This window comes from Thermobia domestica, chromosome 1 (assembly GCF_964235325.1).
Source record: "Thermobia domestica chromosome 1, izTheDome1.hap1.1, whole genome shotgun sequence".
Classification (NCBI taxonomy): Eukaryota; Metazoa; Arthropoda; class Insecta; order Zygentoma; family Lepismatidae; genus Thermobia; species Thermobia domestica.
Genome location: NC_137454.1, coordinates 286,515,512 through 286,534,589, shown reverse-complemented (window position 1 = coordinate 286,534,589; position 19,078 = coordinate 286,515,512). Strand labels below are relative to the sequence as shown.

Genomic DNA, 19,078 nt, shown 5'->3' with positions numbered 1-19,078 from the left:
ATAGTTACACTGCAACCTATTTACAAAGCAATAAGTAAAGGCCAAATGTTTGTCAAATGCCCGTTTCTTAATATTAGAGATATGGTAAAAATGAAGTTGCTGAAATTCGGGTGGGGGATCAAAACTTCAATTTCAGCAAATATATTTTGTTTATTTCGCTGTATATTGCGCATGTTATTGCTTAAATGCTTAATAATGCATATTCTTCAAAATTGGAGCTTCGTCGGCATAAAGTACTTTAATCTTTCATTCATTCATTTCACAATCACCAGATGCAGCTCAGAGGCTATTTTACACTGGACATCTAACAACAACAATAACAATGGAAATTATTTTGGAAGGTATCGGCCAGGACCTGTTTTGGTAGGTACCATCCCGTCATTTGCCTGGTACGACTAAGGAAAACCCTAGAAAACTCCAGCCAGGATGGTCGGCAGCGGGAATTGAACCCACGACTTTCCGAATGCGAAGCCAACGCTCTTCCACAACAAAGGTTCCTGCCGCTTCCTAAAAATTTGAAAAGAGAGAAACGCCAGGTCAAGGCCACACTCCATCCCGATACAGGGAAAGAACTTCGTCAAAGAAATATCGACGAGTTATTGCAACGAATAAGTACTTCGAGAAAACAAAGAGAATTGGACGAATGGACAAACATAAAAATGTAACAATGTACATGTTCTTGCGTGCTTCTAAAGTATGCTCCGACTACGTCCGTGGAAATAGATTTTTTTTTTTAATACGATGAAGGATATAACTATTAGTTAACAACTTGAACTAATATCTCGCTACCATGTGTAACAGCAATTATCGATTCCTTCTGGTGGACTACCAAGATGTACAAAATTGAAATATTATTAATTATTTAACTACTTATTCAAAAGTGACCAATTATTCTTTCTTCGAACTGTTGCGTGTAAAGTTCTGTAAAACTTAGGATTACTGAGAGAAGTGTTAAATTGCAATAAATAATTTAATTCGATACATAAGGGGAAACAAATGATGCTTCTTCCTTTCAAAAGAGGTACTCTAGAAACAACGAACAATATTTATAGCCTATCTTATCGGGACACTGCGCATGACTAATTTCAGTTGCTTTCTTTATATCATTTAATATCTATATTCATTATTTTGAGTTAGATTTTAGTGTGTGTTTTACTGTGTATATCTTGAAATATAAGTGACTATTTCCCATGTCTTTAATGCCTGAACATTCAGCCTTTAGTAATAAGTAATGCAGGGTGGTTGAGAATTAATCTTCTATTAAAAATTCGTTAATAATTATAATAATTACTGCTCAGTTTTAGTGTAAAACGTTTTAATGGATACATTATATGGTGTAAATTGTATACAATGTTAAAATTACATGAATCCTTTCCTTTCGGCCTCCTCGAATGCCATCTTCTCAGGGTTCGAACGTTGAGTTCCTGGAGCGTTCTCCCTATTTCACTAAAAACTTCGGTATTTGTAATAGTTAATTATAGTTCCTTTTCCAATATTGCAGTTGGAATCACTGAGATACATATGGTTAAATTACTATCATTGTAGCTTATTTATAAGTGTTCCAAAATGTTACATACGTAAGATTGTGTATACAAAATGAATATTGTGTTAGCTAGTGGTAATAGATAATTACCAGTCATTCCTTTTATTTGATTTAAGGTGGTTTGTTAATCACTATAGTAATAATTGCGTAAACTTGCTAATAGTTCTATAAGTATAAATTTTATTGATTTATATATATAATTTTATTTTTATTATTATTATTATTATTATTGTTATTATTATTATTATTATTATTAATATTATTATTATTATTATTATTAAGATTTAAGTTATATTCCTGAAAAAATTGTAAAAGTAACTTGATAAGGTTCCAATTTCTCGTAGCCACAATCATGCCAACTGAAATAGGTAAAGTATGAAGACATTTAAGATGATGATTTATAAGAATATTCCTTGCTTGTTTTAGCAACTCACACAGCATTGCTTATAATTTTTGTAATCGTCTAGCAACAACTTGAATTAGCTTCTGCAGGAATTGACGAAATTATTGTTGAATGGATCATCCAATTTATCAAGCCATTGTAGTTTGATACGGTAACCCCCTCCTACGTCAACCTCACAAAAAATCGCTTATGGCATGAGGTCAGGGCTCCTGGTTAGTTATTAATGTAAGCCTTGACAGTTCAATAGCATACTGAAAATTTTCTGTCGAACTGCAGAATGAGAAAGAATCCATTTACGGTACATTATGATGAGGCTGTCAAAATTGTCTGAAGTGTACACAAAGGCCAAAAGGGTATCGTGCAACATAATTAATTAACAAGATATGTTCATTATATTACGAATAAAGACTGAGCCTACAGCGTTGTTGAATGTGAGCTTTTAGCGATGTTCCATTGTTTCAAGAGTGGTAGTAGCATTTCTTTCTCAACAGTGGCTCGTAAAGTCTATTACTGAAAGGATCATCATACATTTTGTTTCGTGAAAATACAATGATATTTATAAAATAATAATAATTTTCTTTAGGGAGTTCATTCTCAAGCATCTTGAATGTATAATTTTATAATTTTAATCAATATGTAGTTTTATGAATATATAAATTTGCGAAATATATTCCATAAAAATAAGGTCAAGCTGACATGTTTCGGTGTATCTTCTTTTCTTTCTACTACTTATAACTGTTGTATGAAAATTTCCAGTTCAAATGGATCGGTTGAGTCTAACACCAGAAATCACATCAGAACAGCAGAAATCACTGAGAGGCTGAGTGAAAACATCGTTTCTTCAAAATTAGGGAAATACCAGCTGTCAGGGATGATAAGTGATCCCTTCGGTATGTATTATTTTTAAAATAAATGCATTCATATAAACCTTATGTAGTATAATAATGTAGATAGTAGTAAAATCGTGAGTAATTGTTTTAATAGCAATTTACCACCTTGTAACTTGGAAAACTGATCTTACATTTTTAACATTTATAAAAGGAAATTACTTTGAATATTACATTTAAGAGTTTATATATATATAACTTGACAGCTCTTACGAACAAATAAATATTTGATAAATTTACAGGTAGTAATAAATTATTCTATAGTAAATTATCAGAAATAGGAAGATTGAAGGTTTTTATATGCTATATCATCTCTGCCAAGATCTGCTCTTTTAGAGCTATTGGAAATAATGCCTTGTATTAAAGGAGTAATAATTGACGTGTGCAAACGAATGTCTATGTAATGAAGACATAATTACTCAGAGCCAGTAGCAAAGTCTCTGATCAATGGGAGATGCAGCAATGACAAAACAAAACAATAAAAATGTTATATTTTAGAGACCAGTTAGAATGTACGTAAGAACTGAACCATCAATTAAAATGTACATATATTTGTGCGAAATTAGTTTTAAAAAATGCAAGAAACAGCTAGAAATACTCAAAGGATTTACTAAGTTGTGGAGAATCTGAAATCCACGTATTCTCTCACATGCTGTTAACGAGGCCAAGTTTAGTTATTCCATTGCAACACCGCGCCACGCCTTAGCTCCAACCCATGCACCAGACTGTTTATGTTGTCGTTATGTGGTCAGTTAAGGTTATTTATATAAATTTTTCGACCGTGAAATTGAAAATTTTGGCGTGTAAATCGTGAATTCGATTATTTAGTTTGAGTGGGATCTTTTGCTTGAATCTGACTTCATGGTAATGCTAGTTAAATTTACTATGTAAGGACGAGTGTTCGCTCTTACTGTGTTTTTATTTTTTGAATAAATTAAAGGATTAGTGTAAATGTGTATAAAATGATTGTTACTAATATAGGCAAGTCTGGCCAGACATATATTTAATTACATATATACATATTTATGTGTTAGGCATTTCAAAATTTTATCCTGATACGACTTTAAGTTCCATTTGAGAATAAGAAAGCCTTTGATAGTTCACGGTATTTTTATATTTGTTTGTGGTTAATTTTGATTGGCTTGACCGTAAACGATCCAAAACAGTTTTTGAAGGAGTGAACCACAACAACTAATCTGACCCGTCTACTTGCATACTGCATTTAAAATTTATGTTTACGTTGCATTAGTTTACGGTTGCGTAGACAGTCTTAATGTCATATAACGCGATGTGACACTACGAAGCAGGTCAGTTGTAGACGTGAGCAAGTGCATTTCTAATTCCATTCTTGACATGATCTTTACTCAAGTTTGAAAAGAACTGTTACTGGCAATCAGTGGCGTATTTAGGGGGCTATCGGGCTCATCCCCCCCTCCTCCTCGAAATAAATTTGTTAGTTTTATGGCAATGCCATAAGAATTTAGTGCAAAAGTTTTAACTTTTGAGTGAACCTGCTATAAAATCAATTCTTAGAATTTTTCTCTCCGCGAACAAACGAATATGCATATATATTCCTGCCTATAAGCTGACATAGTTATTTATAGCTCGGACATCAACAGGTTGCATTGCGAGCCCCTTTGCTTGGTAGAAGCACGGGGAGATGGGGAGAAAAGCCAAGTCAGTCAGATACGAACAGGCAAACGAACAACAAACCAATTTATGTTTTGAAGCTAAGTAACCTATTGTTTTCAGTGCAACAAACCACAAAAGTGACAAATAGTACGAAATGTAATTATTTATGTTAAAGACAAATCAATATACGTAGTGAAAGTTAAAATATAATAATGATTTATTGCGAAGTGTCATTTGTAAAGTCTTCATACATTGAATGAACTAACAACGATGGAGAAGATTCGGCGGTTCCAGTCCAAAAAGAAGAAATTTGACATTACTTCAAGTGGAATGTCGTAAATAAGGATGTCTGCAAGTAACCACCATGCTTCATGGATTTGTCAAGAAAACCTTCCCTTCCTCTCCCAAATTGTCCAAGGAGGCAACAAAGATGAAGCCATTGTGAAGTGACAGTGAAGTTCAACCGGTATCCCGCGACTACCGCGCTTTCGCGATCGTAATAAGAATTATTGGGCCAAGTGTTAAATTGCATTATCATACTTAATTATTTGAATCAAAGTGCCAGTGTATAATTTAATTTGTGTTAGTGTAGTTTCAGTGTTGTTAATTAAATTTAAAACAAAAATCGTACGTATCGTTTTCCAAAACAATCATCATGATTTAAATTTATGTTTTAGAGTTTAAGAGAATTTAATCTACTTTTTCTTTCCAGCGTAAATAATTAATACCTATGGGACATTCCATGTCAAATCAACAAGTCATCAGACTTGACCATCTCAGATTTTTTAAAAATTGGTGTACAGCTTTATTACAGTGGGAGTTGAAAAAATCCCAAATATTACCTCTCTCCCCTAAAAGTGTCTCCATACAGGGTGTTCAAAAATGTCAAAAAATTGCATTTTTTTTACAGTGATTATTAAAAATTATCATAAAATGGTTAATATGTGCACTAGAGACGTGAAACAAACACCATTAGAAAGCTTAAAGATTGCTCTACAAGTTGTATTATATTGAAAAAACCTGTAAAATAAAAAAATAACACTTCAAAAATTCAAGTTAAAATTTGATTTTTGAATTTGGCATAGAAATGTTCCTCTGTATTTGTTCAAAATTGTTCAGATTGTAGTCTCATATGTGTACTAAAGCACCACAAAGTTGCATTTTGGGTACTCAATAGGATCCGATTCAAAATTCAACATAAACCAAGCATTGCACACGATATTGACCATGTGAATATCTGGGTTCAGATCGATAACCATTTGCCTATAGCTATTTACCTGCAGCATCAAAGGAATTTATATTCAATTTCATTTGTTTCTTGATGTATTCATTTGAATTTACACAATTATCCACTTTTCGAGTTATTTAGAGAGGTATTACGTTTCCGAACAGTACTCAATACAAGTCATTATTCTTGTTAGTCAGTATGCATGTTTCTAAATTTATATTGGCTACATTGATACATGGTATTTTCATTCCTTTGTTTCAGGATTGCTGTCACAGATATGTGGAAGTGGATAATTGAAATAGGAAAAAGAATTTGTTGACTAATTGTTTGTGCTGAAAGTATGTGAAGTGATAGTGAGCAGTGTCACTGTGTTTCATAACACATTTGATACAAATATTGTGAAAGGGAGGAAAATATATCTCCCCTTTCATAACATGATCTGTAATAGCGATCCTGAACAAAGAAATGGAAATAACATGTATCAATGTAGCCAACATAAATATAGAAACATCCATGCTGACTAACAAGAATAATGACCTGTATTAAGTACTGTGTCTGGTGTAAGAGCCGCTCTTACTTTTGTACAACTTGTAGAGCAATCTTTAAGCTTTCCAATGGTGTTTGTTCCAATTCTCTAGTGCACATATTGACCATTTTATGACAATTTTTTATAATCACTGTAACTGAAAAAATGCTGTTTTTTGACATTGTTGAGCACCCTGTATGGGGACACTTTCAGGAGGAGAGAGGTAATATTTGGGAATTTTTCATCTCCCACTGTAATAAAGCTGTGCACCAATTTTTACAAAAATCTAAGATCGTCAGGTCAGATTTTGCCATTTCATTGGTTGATTTCACATGGAATGTCTCCTATACAACGTAATAATATTAGTATTACTAAATTGTATCGGCATTAGGAATACGATTAGAATCAGTCTTTATGTCAATTTCCCAGAATGTTCTGACCCGAACTCTGAACCGTACTGTCCAGTGGTTATATGGTCGGCTTTGGTGGAAGCTCCGAATCATCGTTAAGCCTAAAGGAGACATCCAGAATAAGAGGTCGAACCCAGGACACTCATAAATGTGTCTTCCCAAAAAGGGGACAGTGGATCGAACCCCGTCCTGTCATAAAACGCCTAAGCCCTCAGAGGGAGCCACAGGACACGAACCCACTATATAGTCATAGTTTTTAGCATTCCACGTACAACAATAATCCTTCTTACCATTTCTAAGAATTTCATTGACTTTCCATTTTCTTGTGCTCTTTGTTTACAAATAATACTGTGTTTGTCAAATTTCATTCCACTTAAGAAGTGCGTTTTTTTTTCTTTCGTCCATTCTACTCTTCTGTTTCTTTTTCTTAGTTGCTACTTTCTTTCGTTTTTCCTACCATACTTTCGACCTTCGTTATTTGTGATTCAAGTCGTCCGTCGTCAGTAACACCAAAACTAAGAGGAGCTGATAAACGAAACTGGTGTTCCACACCAACTTCCACCATTATCAACATAAGGGACTTTAGTTATTATAGCAAATGAATATTTACATCGTTTAGTTATAAAGAAAGGACATGTTTGAATTAAAGAAAATCAAGAGGGGGGAATACGTAGCCCGGAAAATTAGGTAGGTCAAGAGGATGCTTCCTTTTTTCTTCTATGAATAGAATAAAAGGTTAGATTCACTGCTAATTTTTTGTGTGTATCATATCACATAATATTCACCAGTCTGCAATTCTTGTCATTAGAAGTGCAATCAGTATATTTCAGCTCCAACTTGTCCCAACATTTTCCTTCAGGTAACACCAGACACAGATAAAGCTCAATATTTCCATTCTTTTTCTAAAATGAAATCAGTAAAGTTGAAATGAGATTATGAAATTAGAAATATTCAACGTGTGTTTGCATAAGTGTAATTTCAGATTATTTGTCTGGGGGGGGGAGGAGGAATGAAGGTTAGATCCTCCACCGACATACGAGTTTCACGTTTTTTCCTAGTATATTAGTATACGATCTATTAAAATATATTTAATTCTCAAATTCAGGTGGGCAATTGCTCCCATACTTCCCCGTGTTGTGCATAGTCCTCCCCGAAACAAAATCCAAAATATGCCACTTCAGTTAGTATATATGAAATTTGCATATTAAAGAATTATCTGAATTCCATTCATTCTAGCTTTGGAACTACATTAACTTAAATAAAAGTAAAGTTGACCAAAGCAAATCCTTAAATAGTTTTACAGTTTCGGAAGGTATCATTGCCTTCATCACATAATGTGCCTGATGAAGGCCTTCCTGAGTCTTTAAGAATATTATTCATTAAAAGTGACTTACACCGTGGTCAGATTTTACTTTTATATAAGATAAAGAAATATATACTTATTATTTGCAAAATTATAATACTGTGACTTTTATTACTGAATAATTGAATTAATTTTAATTGATATATGACGTTATAATAATTTTGATCTCCTGCGAACTGCTGATTGCTTCAGTTATGTAGATTTTAATTGTTAGTTGGAGAAGGTCCAATCAAATAGGTCTTGTAGGCAATGGCGTCGAAACTGGTTCTACACTCCCCCTCCGCAGAACAAACCATATGAGAATCGAGTTTCATAACTTTAGAGGGCCTTTGAGTCTCGGGGATCCCCTCATCGCAGGATCTGCTGGGCTGTTACCGCCGCCACTGAATATAGGTTTATAGTGTGTAATAAAATGACAAAATATTGTAGTGTTTTGTCTTTCCATATTATGCACATGACAGTGGTGCAGTGATCTCCAATTAAAACATTTTTGTGACAAACTACAATTAATAGGAACAAATATTTTAACCTTGCAGCATGTTAAGGAAAAGTAATATCGAATGTCACGTATTGGAAAAGGAGGTCTGAAAAAGAACGGGAAGGAAACGTAACACACAATAACACAATACGTAAAACTACCGAAAATGAAGTCATGATAAGTACTTCTAATAGTGTACCTAGCAATATCAAAATCAATACCGTACAAATACCAATGATGGCAAACATATATTGTTGTTTTTACAAACCCACAAAAATTAAATAACGTATTTGAAATATATACTGATCTGGCACAGTGAAATTTATCTTTAAATGATACAAAAATATTGGAAATAGTACATAAATATCCACCGGAAAGACCACGAACTAATTTTCCACGCTCTCTTAAATGGTAGAAAATTTCATTAAACCTTTAACATGTGAAATAAAATTTATTATTATTTAGTGAATTCTGTATTTTGATTAACGCTACTAAATTTACGATAGAGTTGCATACTTAATATCATGGTTTTCTATGGAAGGAGAGCTATTTGTTACGCTGGGTGGCAAGTTGTCTAGGGGTAGCCCTGGGTGGATTATGTAATTTTAACTAGATTTACAAAATCGGTCAAAGCTCATGGAAAATTAGACAGTCATTCTGATGCGTTGTAGATTGGGTCCACCTTACGTTCCAGTCTTTGGAGAATTCATAGATTGCAATACAACGCAAGATGGAGCAAGCAATTATATACTGAAACACAAATTCTGCAGTAGGTAGACGCAAACCAATACTTAATGGGGTTATTGTATAATTTTAGAAAACAAAAGGTGGACAAAGGCCTGAATAACACATGAGAAAGTGGTAGATCAAAAAGTGAGAACGTGGTAGATCAAAAAGTGAGAAAGAGATAGATCTCTTGGTAGATAAAGTAAGAGAGAAGTCTTAAAATGTTTCATCGATGAAACATGTTTCCTTGGTGACCAAAGAGCTTCATTTCATGTCGACTCTTTAAATACATGGAATTACATAGATACTGAATCTTTTAGAATTGTAGAATCCTGTATAACAAGAACAGGTTCAAATTGCATTTAGATGTGAAAGGACATTCAGCGATATACAAAATGGTATAATTCGAAAAATTAGTGAAACATTTTTTTAAAGAAATTGAAAAAACAGATTTTGTTTCAGTTATGTTAGATGAAACATCGCATGTTAGAAAAAAAAATTGTCGCAGTCAGGATATGTCCATAAGGAGGAGAGTTGTCGTAAAGAGCGAGAACTTCAAAATTAATTAGATCTATATTTCTTTGTAATCTACTTAAACCAATTTGTTGTATTTACAGAGTGAATACAAATTAGTCAGGGCTGATGCCCACATTAACCTTCCATCAATCAACCAATTTTTTCCTTTCTTAAGGTTTATTGAACCTATCGTAGCGAGCTTCTACCATTCGACTCTTCCGGCACTTGTGTGTTGTCTGTACCACGATATCTCAAGTTTGTGGAATCCTATTTTTAATGAACTTCTACGTACCTTCTTATAATTTACCGCAATAATTCTTTTGTTTGAGGTTAAAATAAATCCAAGAATAAGGCGGAAGAGGGAGTAATTCGACACTATGTTGCAATTTTGCATATATACGCACAAAATAATTTTACTGTATAACTACATGAAAATTATTCGATTTAGATAAAACATAGTGTATTTTGCATAGAACATTCGAACTATTTTCATTGTTTGCAATTGAAATCGGTGAAGAATAAGCGTCTAAATGGAAATAAATTCCCCCGAAGTTACAAGTTTTCTTATTTAAAGAATTTTCGTCGAAAAATTTCAACAAAGTCATTCGATCGTGGTCTTCTCAATCATTCCCACAGCTTGGGATTGACGTTTTTAGGAGTAAAAAAATAAATTTACCTCTGCCCCTTTAAAAATACATTCCACGTTAATTTTCGTTTAAGAAAAAATTATGTTGGTGGAACATTGTATATACAGAGTGTGTCAAAACAATACTGACAACGTTTGGGAGATGATTCTCGACACCAAGATAAGACGAAAAGTATAGTCCAACCTGGGTGCACAAATGCTTCTTTTCGCAGTTATACGCTGCCGAAAACATGAAGAAAATGAAATTTAAAGGTTCATAGCTTCAATACTATGGGACTTACCACAGTCGGGTCAAGACTTGGGTTAGGAACTAGTATGTGCCCTATCCAAATATCCATGTTTCAGAATCTTGTGGTACTTTCGCAACAATTTTTATAGAGGTAGTTAGTGAGTACTTCAAATTATATGCCCGTAGCCAAACTACATCTATAAAAATTGTTGCGTGAGTACCTTAGAGTTCTGGAACATGGATTTTTTTTTTAGATAGGGCACATATTAGTTCCTAAGTGAAGTCTTGACCCGCTACGGTAGGTCCCATAGTTTTCGAGCTATGAACCTTTAAAGTTTATTTTCTCATGTTTTCGGCAGCCTATAATTCCGTAAGGAAGAATTTGTGCACCCAAGTTGGTCTATACTTTTCGTCTTACCTTTATGCCAGGAATCACCTTCGAAACGTTGTTGGTGTTGTTTTGAAACGCCCTGTATATTTTTCTGAGATTTCCCAATCATTCCTCCTCTTGGGGTTAAAATCAGTCGATGATAAGGGAGTGCATTACTCCTTTTCTTTAACAAAATGTGTTTCGCGGAATCGTAGAAATGATACAATTTCTACGAAAGATAGTGAAACTCGTAAAAGGTAAGGCGATGTAAATTTTAATTGAAACAATCCTCTTGCTTCAACAATCTCCAGCATCACTAATGGTACAGTATTTAGCTCCTAATTTGAAAGGGAAATGACCTTGCCACTGCCGTGGATAAGTGTCACGACGTCCTATTCCCCCATTCAAGGGCAAATCTTGCGATAAACTAAGCGAAATGATACGCCTCGCCACTGCTCAATTCATGTATGTGTTTGTTTCTGTGTGTGTGTGATTGTAATTTTCTATCCCTCTACTCCAGCTCGTTTCCAGTTTTCCATAATTGTTTGTAAATAAATAAACAAATAAAATCAAAATGAAAATAAATAAATAAAACTGTTTTACTGGCGTATTGGACCCGTTAGTAATTCTAAACAAATGAAGTAGGTTCTCTCTTCTTCGATCAGAACTCTTAGACATGATGTTCAGTAAATAAATCGTAAAGTTTTCGTATCTCCCTGTTAAAAATAAATAAATAAATAAAATAAAGTTTATGAAATAATTCCTTATTCCCTTGCAAGTAAAGCGAAATATAGAAGTACGCGGCTTTTATACAGGATTCTTGTTAAATTCATTTAAATACAAACAAAAATTTTGATGTATACTGTTAACTATAAAATATTCTTGTAATAAATTTAAGTTTACTTTCTTTTTTTCTTTTATATTTGTAGAAGGTTTGCCAGAATACATTAGTGAGGAATTTTCCTTTGGATTTCCTGCAAATTGGAAACAACTCGTAAGAAAGTGGCAAGAAGAAAGAAAAGAACTCGCAAGAAAGTGGCAAGAAGAAAGAAAAGATGTTTCACAATCTCCAAACTCGCAGATCAATGAATGTGGTAAGTGTGAAATTTTAAAATCAGTAGTAGAAGTTCGTTTGTAATTATGTAGTGGGTGACACATGATCAAACATTAACTGTAAAACTACGATTGTAATATATATCTTGACTTTAAATTATGGGAACTCTTGATAGAAATTTATATTTTCATAAACAAAGTCGGATTTTCTGTTGATGTTTTAACTGATAGGACATTTTCAGCCAATAATACCACCAATTCATTAGCAATCATTCATTTTCATTACTCACCCGTTTTCTTTAGGTTACAGAGTATAGCTATAGAACGTAAAATTGTAAAAAGAAGCGGTGATAGATGTCTCTATTCCTGTAGAGTTGGAAATGACGTCTGTTTTTTCTTGGATCTCACCTGCACAGTGGAAGGCGCTGCTGCAAGCAATAATTCAAAATGTTAAAACTAAAGTATGTCGCAATTTTTTTTAAATTATTTTTTGTTATTACCTGTTGTAGACCAAGATTTTTATTTTATTCCCTTTTTCACTTGTAATTTCCATATAATACATTTTCAGCCTAAAATGAGAGTTTAAAAAGGAAACTTCATTAAGCGAATATAACTGTTAAGCTTAACATTATCAAGTAAAATAATCATTAAACACGTCTTTCAGTGTGTTGTGCAGACACGCTTTGTGATTTAGCGTATGTCTCGTTCGATTATTATCAAGTCTTTTGCACATAATTGAACTATCTTCAGGTGTTCCATGGCCTTACTCGCAGAACGTTAAAGCAACGCTTAGCAGCTCAAATAGATGAAACAGATCAAATGTGGTGGTACTTGAGTTACATTATTATATAAAAGAATAAAAGTGAGTGCCTGATTATCTACTACTACTGTAGATATACCGTGAAATTCGAAGAGAGAATGCATTTTGGCACGAAGGATAAGGAAAGATTTTGGGAAATAGTGCTTATTCTAAGGGAGATTTAAAAATGTTTGCAAGAATAGTGTATCTTGCGAACAGGTTCCGTTCTGGAATGTAGTCACAAGTCACGTGCCTTCACAATCAATAGGAAAAAAAATAATTAAGAAAAAATTGATTTACGATTTAGATTTTTGGGGTTTCGGCATCTATGGCCATTTAGCCCGTCACGTATGAGGAATGACTTCCCTCGGCGATCACATTATCAAGCGAAAGGAAAGGAAGAAAGGAAGCGGCTTGGGACCTATAAGGTAGGTATCACCCCAGCATTTGCCTGGTGGGAATGAGGAAAACCCAGGAAAACCTCATTCAGGATGGCTGGCTTGAAAAACCTTTTTACACTTTTTCGACCGAGTGCCCCCGGCGGGTATCGAACCCGGGACCTCTCTCATGGATGGTGAGAGCGTTAGCGACTACGCTACGCGAGGCATCTAAGGAAAATTGAGATTTTTTCCTGTATATGAATGAGGAACGACCGGCTCTCAATCAAAAATACGGTGATACATGTATCAGTGTTTCGAAAAATTCCGCTCCTAAGAGGGAAATGAGGGGACATTTTCGTATTATCCAAGTTTTCCTTTTCTTTCTTTCTTTCTTTATTTAGAAAGTGCCCAATGCAAGGATTCTCCTAAGTTGGAGACATTAAATTCAGTACTTAAACTCTAATTAAAATTAAGAGAGTATGTTCTACTGTTTTCGAAAATTCCGTTTCTAAGGTGAAAAAAGAGGTAATTTCTACAGTATCCAAATTTCCCTTTATTTATTCTGAAAGTATACAATGTGAGGATTTGCTTAAGATGGAGGTGTGAAATTCGGTGTATAAGTTCTAAATTAAGAGTAAGAAAACACAACTTTTTGGAAAATTCCTCTGGTTAGAACTAAAGATTGTTTCTAAAATACTAAACTTTCTGGTTTTTATTATTATTATTATTATTTATTATTATTATTAAGGAAATGCTCAATGTGAGGATTTGCGTAATGTTGAAGTGTGAAATTTGGAAAATAAACTCTTAATTAAAAATAAGGGAACACATGCTTCAACGTTTTAGAAAATACTGCTCGTAAAAGGGGAAAGGGGTAATTTCTATAATATTCAAGTTGTTCCATATTTATACCTATTTCGAACACGTGTTTCAATGTTTACAAGAATTCTGCTTCTGAAGAGAGAAAGGGGGACAATTTCTATAAAATTCAAATTTATGGGTGTATATGTATTACTGTACATGCGATTCTTCCCGCGCGAGGAAAGGAACTTTTGCTAATTGTGTAATAAAGTATATATACAGGGTGTTTCAAAACAACACCGACAACATTTGGGATGTGATTCCTGACACCAACATAAGACAAAATGTATAGACCAACCTGGGTGCACAAATGCTTCCTTTCGGAGTTATAGGCTGCCGAAAACATGAAAAACTGAACATTTAAAGGTTCATAGCTCCAAAACTATAGAACCTACCGTAGTCAGGTCAAGACTTCACTTAGGAACTAGTATGTGCCCTATCCAAGTTTCAGAATCCTGTGGTACTTTTGCAACACTTGTTTGGATGTAGTTGGTGAGTACTTCAAATTATATACCCGTAACAAACTCCCTTTACAAAAATTGTTGCGTGAGTACACTAGGATTCTGAAACATTTATTTTTGGGTAGTGCACATATTAGTTCCCAAGTAAAGTCTTGACCCGACTAAGCTAAGTCTTGACCCGACTTTGGAGCTATGAGCATTTAAAGTTCATTTTTTCATGTTTCCGGCAGCCTATAACACCGAAAGGAAGGATTTGTGCACCCAGGTTGGTCTATACTTTTTGTCTTATCTTGGTGTCAAGAATCACCTCCCAAACGTTGTCAGTGTTGTTTTGAAACACCCAGAAAATTCGTTGTGATTACTTTTGTCCCATATATTTTGGTCTCCTAATTCAGGTACAACCATCATGGTCAGAGAAAGTAAATTCGATGTTTCGAGCTGAAAATGCTGATCATGCCTATATTTTTCCAAAAAGTATATTTCAGCCTTTACACCCACAGGTTCTTTATCCTTAATTATAGTATATATCTGAAAATTCAGCATACATTGATGTAACCGCAAGAAAATATTATTAAATAAATTAGAAACACCACTATTTACAAACATCATTAACTGAATTGCAGTTTATAATTTCTCAGTTGCTAATTTCAAATTTCCGCCTTGACATAAGAGTCCAGAAAAATTGAACTTTGACTTCGAAAATATTCCGACCAAACTGGACATTAGTCGAGACCTTCACTTCGATGTCCTAAGCATATCATAAAAGTAACGTTAATTGGGGACGTGTTTTTATATTTTATTTATTTATTTTTTTTCAAGGGGGAAAGAAAGGGACTCTAGTTTCGTGCATTTATCTTGAAAGTTTTAATTTTTTCGAGGAAAATAGTTGTGAGAAAGATTGTAATTCATAAAATTTTAAATAAAAAAAAGGTCCTTACACTTAGGTCGTCTTTTTCGTAGAAGCAATCGTTTTAAAGATATAGACTAAATTATGTCTGAACAAAAATAGTGCAGACCACTGTAACATTTTTTAACTTGAGACTACAAAATATCTGAAGAAGTAAGCATCAAATGGAAAAAAAGTTCGAGATAATAAATTAATATTTTGCAGGGGGAAATGTACCTGTGATAAAATTCACACGTCCCAACTCCCTTGGATAAAGTGGGGCTTACTTCGAAAACTTAAATGAGGATCTGCATTGTACTGTAGATTCAGATTCTACGGAAAATAGCTAAAGTTTATTCGAAACTTTTTTTTTTTTCGATTTGTGATAGATAACGTTGTAATCAGTGAAAGCTGGTGTCATTAAGCTTTCTTCAAGTGGGAGCCCTACGTTAAGTTCCAGAAAAAATCAGCGACAAACAGTATAAATGTTTTCTCTAAAACATTTTCTTGACTCGTTGTAGGTGACGTGGGAAACGGTTCTGCATTCGGCGTGAATTGAGACAATTCAAATGTGCCATATGTAGTAGTACGATTAGGTATGTGGTAGACGAATCGTAGTTGTCTACAAAACATTTTATGAGCTGCATCTCTCCGTGGTTCACGCACACGATACTCTAGATGGTATGCGTTATTTTTTGACACTATTTTTTTTAATTGAAAGAATGTTAATTTGAACTCTGTTCATTTTTTTATATTTTGTTATTTTGGGTCAAGTTCCAAAGTTGGTCGTCTGTTTCTAGCAAAATTTTGAAAATTTACCGGTAAGAAATGAATAATTTGCTTGTTTGTATGCTTGGTAATTGTATAAGGAGGTGAAAGTAGTGTTTATTTTCTTATATAAACGATTCTAAATGTGGAACTATTTGGCAAGCGGAGGGAACTACTTGACGCAAGGTTACTTGATGGTAGGATTATGGGCATGTAATGAGCATTTGTTTTGTTCACATGGCTGATGATAATCAGGAAATCTATTAAAAGTAAGTAAAAGTCGTTGCTTAATAAATCTAAAAATAAATTGTAGAAAACGCGGTAAGCAAATAACCGTAACTAAACGTGTAGAAATTTATACTTTTTATGTAACGCTAAGTAAAGTGATCAACATGACGGCAAGGCTCTAGAACACAGGTCCCCCTTCTCATTTAGTTGTAATGACAGAAAACAACTTGTCCTGCGGGACTCTAATCCGCCTTCACTCACTAACGCTCGCTCGGCAATACTATGTGAATTAAACTTTGGTACACAAAGGAACCAATTATTACGCTTTTAGCCAAAAACTAGGCGGACGAATAACTTCGGAATAATTGCCGTTATTTTTTTAGAAATTTTATGTGCTGTAGTTTTGTTTTAGTTATCGGATATTGATGAATTTCTATTTGTATACTTTTCATATTCAGCTGAGATGTTGGAGTCTGTAACATGTAAAAGAGGTAGTAGCATCCGACTGGAAGATCTCTCGAAGAAAGGCCTTTTATCTGTCAGTTCGCGAGGAAGAATTCGTGTTCCTCCTTTAAAATACTGGTTAGGTAGGTATCTCTCAACTAATAAAAGGAAATTTGATAATTGTTGTAACTAAGTATTCTAGCGGCGCGCCTAGGATGTTATATGAAATACGTTTCTAATTTTAATGTTCTCACTTTAAAGTGTATATTGATTTTTAAAAAATATTGATTTTGTAGTATGGAATGAGTTAATCTATTAGTATTACCGAATTAGTTTAAATTTAATAAAATAACTATTATTAAATGAAGTTTATTATATTATTATCGTTAATATAACGAACGGCAATTACCGTAAATATTATTGTTCTATGTTCCATTTTTTTTTTTATCACAATGGTTTCTTCAGTAAGGTATTCAAGGAATTTCTTGGTTGTGAGGGGTGGGAGGTCTTACTGCTTGAGAAGATGTGTATATTAGAAAGGAAAACATGATCACAGAACACTAAAGCGTTTTTCACAGTCATTTGCACCTTTCAAAAACAAACCGCCTAACTTGATGTTGTATCACTGCGCGCACGACTATTTGCTCATTGGTGAAGAGGAAATTGTTTCGTCTGTTTCCCGCAATATTTCTGCTGCAGCACGTGCATGTATTTCTGTTATTGCGATGTTCATTACTCGTCTCAATCTCACACCATTGCCGTGATATAGGACAAAATACCCAATACCATATAATCCCCCCTCCTTTAAGAGCAACTGAACATTGTTATTTTTCTCAAAACTGAAATTATAGATGAAATTACAATGAGTTATGTCAAATTATCACACTGAACGATAAAGAGATGGCGCTGGTATGTAACAGCAAGCATATTTATCATTATGGGAGATTATTTCTTTTTCATCTATTACCTAAATCATTAAGCATATCCATGAAAAACAGATGGTACTTTTCCCCCTTTAGTTCAATTTATTGATGTGCTTTCTTAGCATGCGAATGTACAAATACTAACTTCAGTACTACAAAGTAAGTAAATAAATATTTTATGAGAACATGAAAATTAGCTATTATAGGTCTTAATTTTCTTCAAGTGAATTGAACAATGTTGATATCGTTTGATAAAGTATTTGCTTTTCTTCTGCACTTACGGGTTTGCCTTGTTTATGTTTAACAGAATAACTCGGAGCAGCAGTAACCTGCTGGCTTCCTTGGGCGACATCTTTAAATTGTGGCGCACACTTCTTGTGTTTTGTCATTTGTTGTAACAGTTTTCCCTTACAAATTCGATTTTGGTTCAAGATTTCGATCCCATATAGATACATACTTTGAGTCGAAACCTAAATGTTCTTACTGTGCCTTAACAATACATGAATTACCATAATACATTGCATTTCTTGTGTACTATTTGCTCATGGAAGAATAAACTGTTATTAGTCTCATTTTCAATGTTGCTAACTCCTAGTTATTTTTCAGTTTTTCACAAAGAATGGTTGTCAAACAGTCAGGGGCGGATCCAGGACCGACTTCTGGGGGGGCGGTGGGTTGTCATACTGCTGCTTTTAAGGGCTCCAAACTTTATGATGGGTTTTATTTATATATAAAAAATAGGAAAGTTTCCTCTTCTGGAGGGGGGGCGATCGCCCCCCTGGATCCGCCCCTGCAAACAGTTGTGTCATTTCATGAAAATGGGCTAAGAAAATGAAAAAGAGAAATCAAGTGAACTCGCTGTTCTTATTGAAGATAATAAGTTCCTTATAGTATTTCAGATCTTTGTTTGACCTTTCATTAGAGATGAGTCAATTAAAAAGAGAGAGAGAGAGAGTGTGAGGGGGATAGAGAGAAGTTAAAGAGGATAAAACCTGTTTTAGTGATTCACTACGAAGTAATGTGAGGCTAATTTTTTCAGTTATAATTTGTATATCGCCTTTTTAAAATGCGATCAGAATAAATGACCATTTAAAAGATGCAAAAACCGAATATTCGGTGCCAGAAATGAAATAATGTACAAAGGAATCTTCAACATTTAAGGATTTTATAATATTGGATAGGAATGTTCATAACTTTTGAGTCTTATTTTTTTTCTGGCTGCAGTGAAATTAAGAGGAGGTACTATATGCATGTTAAATAATGTGTCTTTATTCCTATGTAGAATCTAAAAAGTTTCTTGGAATTTGTTGAATAAGAT

The 19,078-nt window shown here is 33.9% G+C and overlaps 1 protein-coding gene across 8 annotated transcripts in view; it reads left to right on the top strand.

Moving 5' to 3' along the window:
• LOC145661197 (uncharacterized) overlaps positions 1–19,078 on the top strand; it is a 453,672-nt gene that overhangs the window by 296,720 nt on the left and 137,874 nt on the right. For all 8 annotated transcript variants that reach the window (XM_081726653.1, XM_081726657.1, XM_081726655.1 and 5 more), the window contains 3 exons: positions 2,703–2,836; positions 11,887–12,051; positions 16,852–16,980. In XM_081726653.1, the coding sequence (XP_081582779.1) occupies positions 2,703–2,836; positions 11,887–12,051; positions 16,852–16,980 (428 nt within the window). The remainder of the gene's footprint in view (positions 1–2,702; positions 2,837–11,886; positions 12,052–16,851; positions 16,981–19,078) is intronic.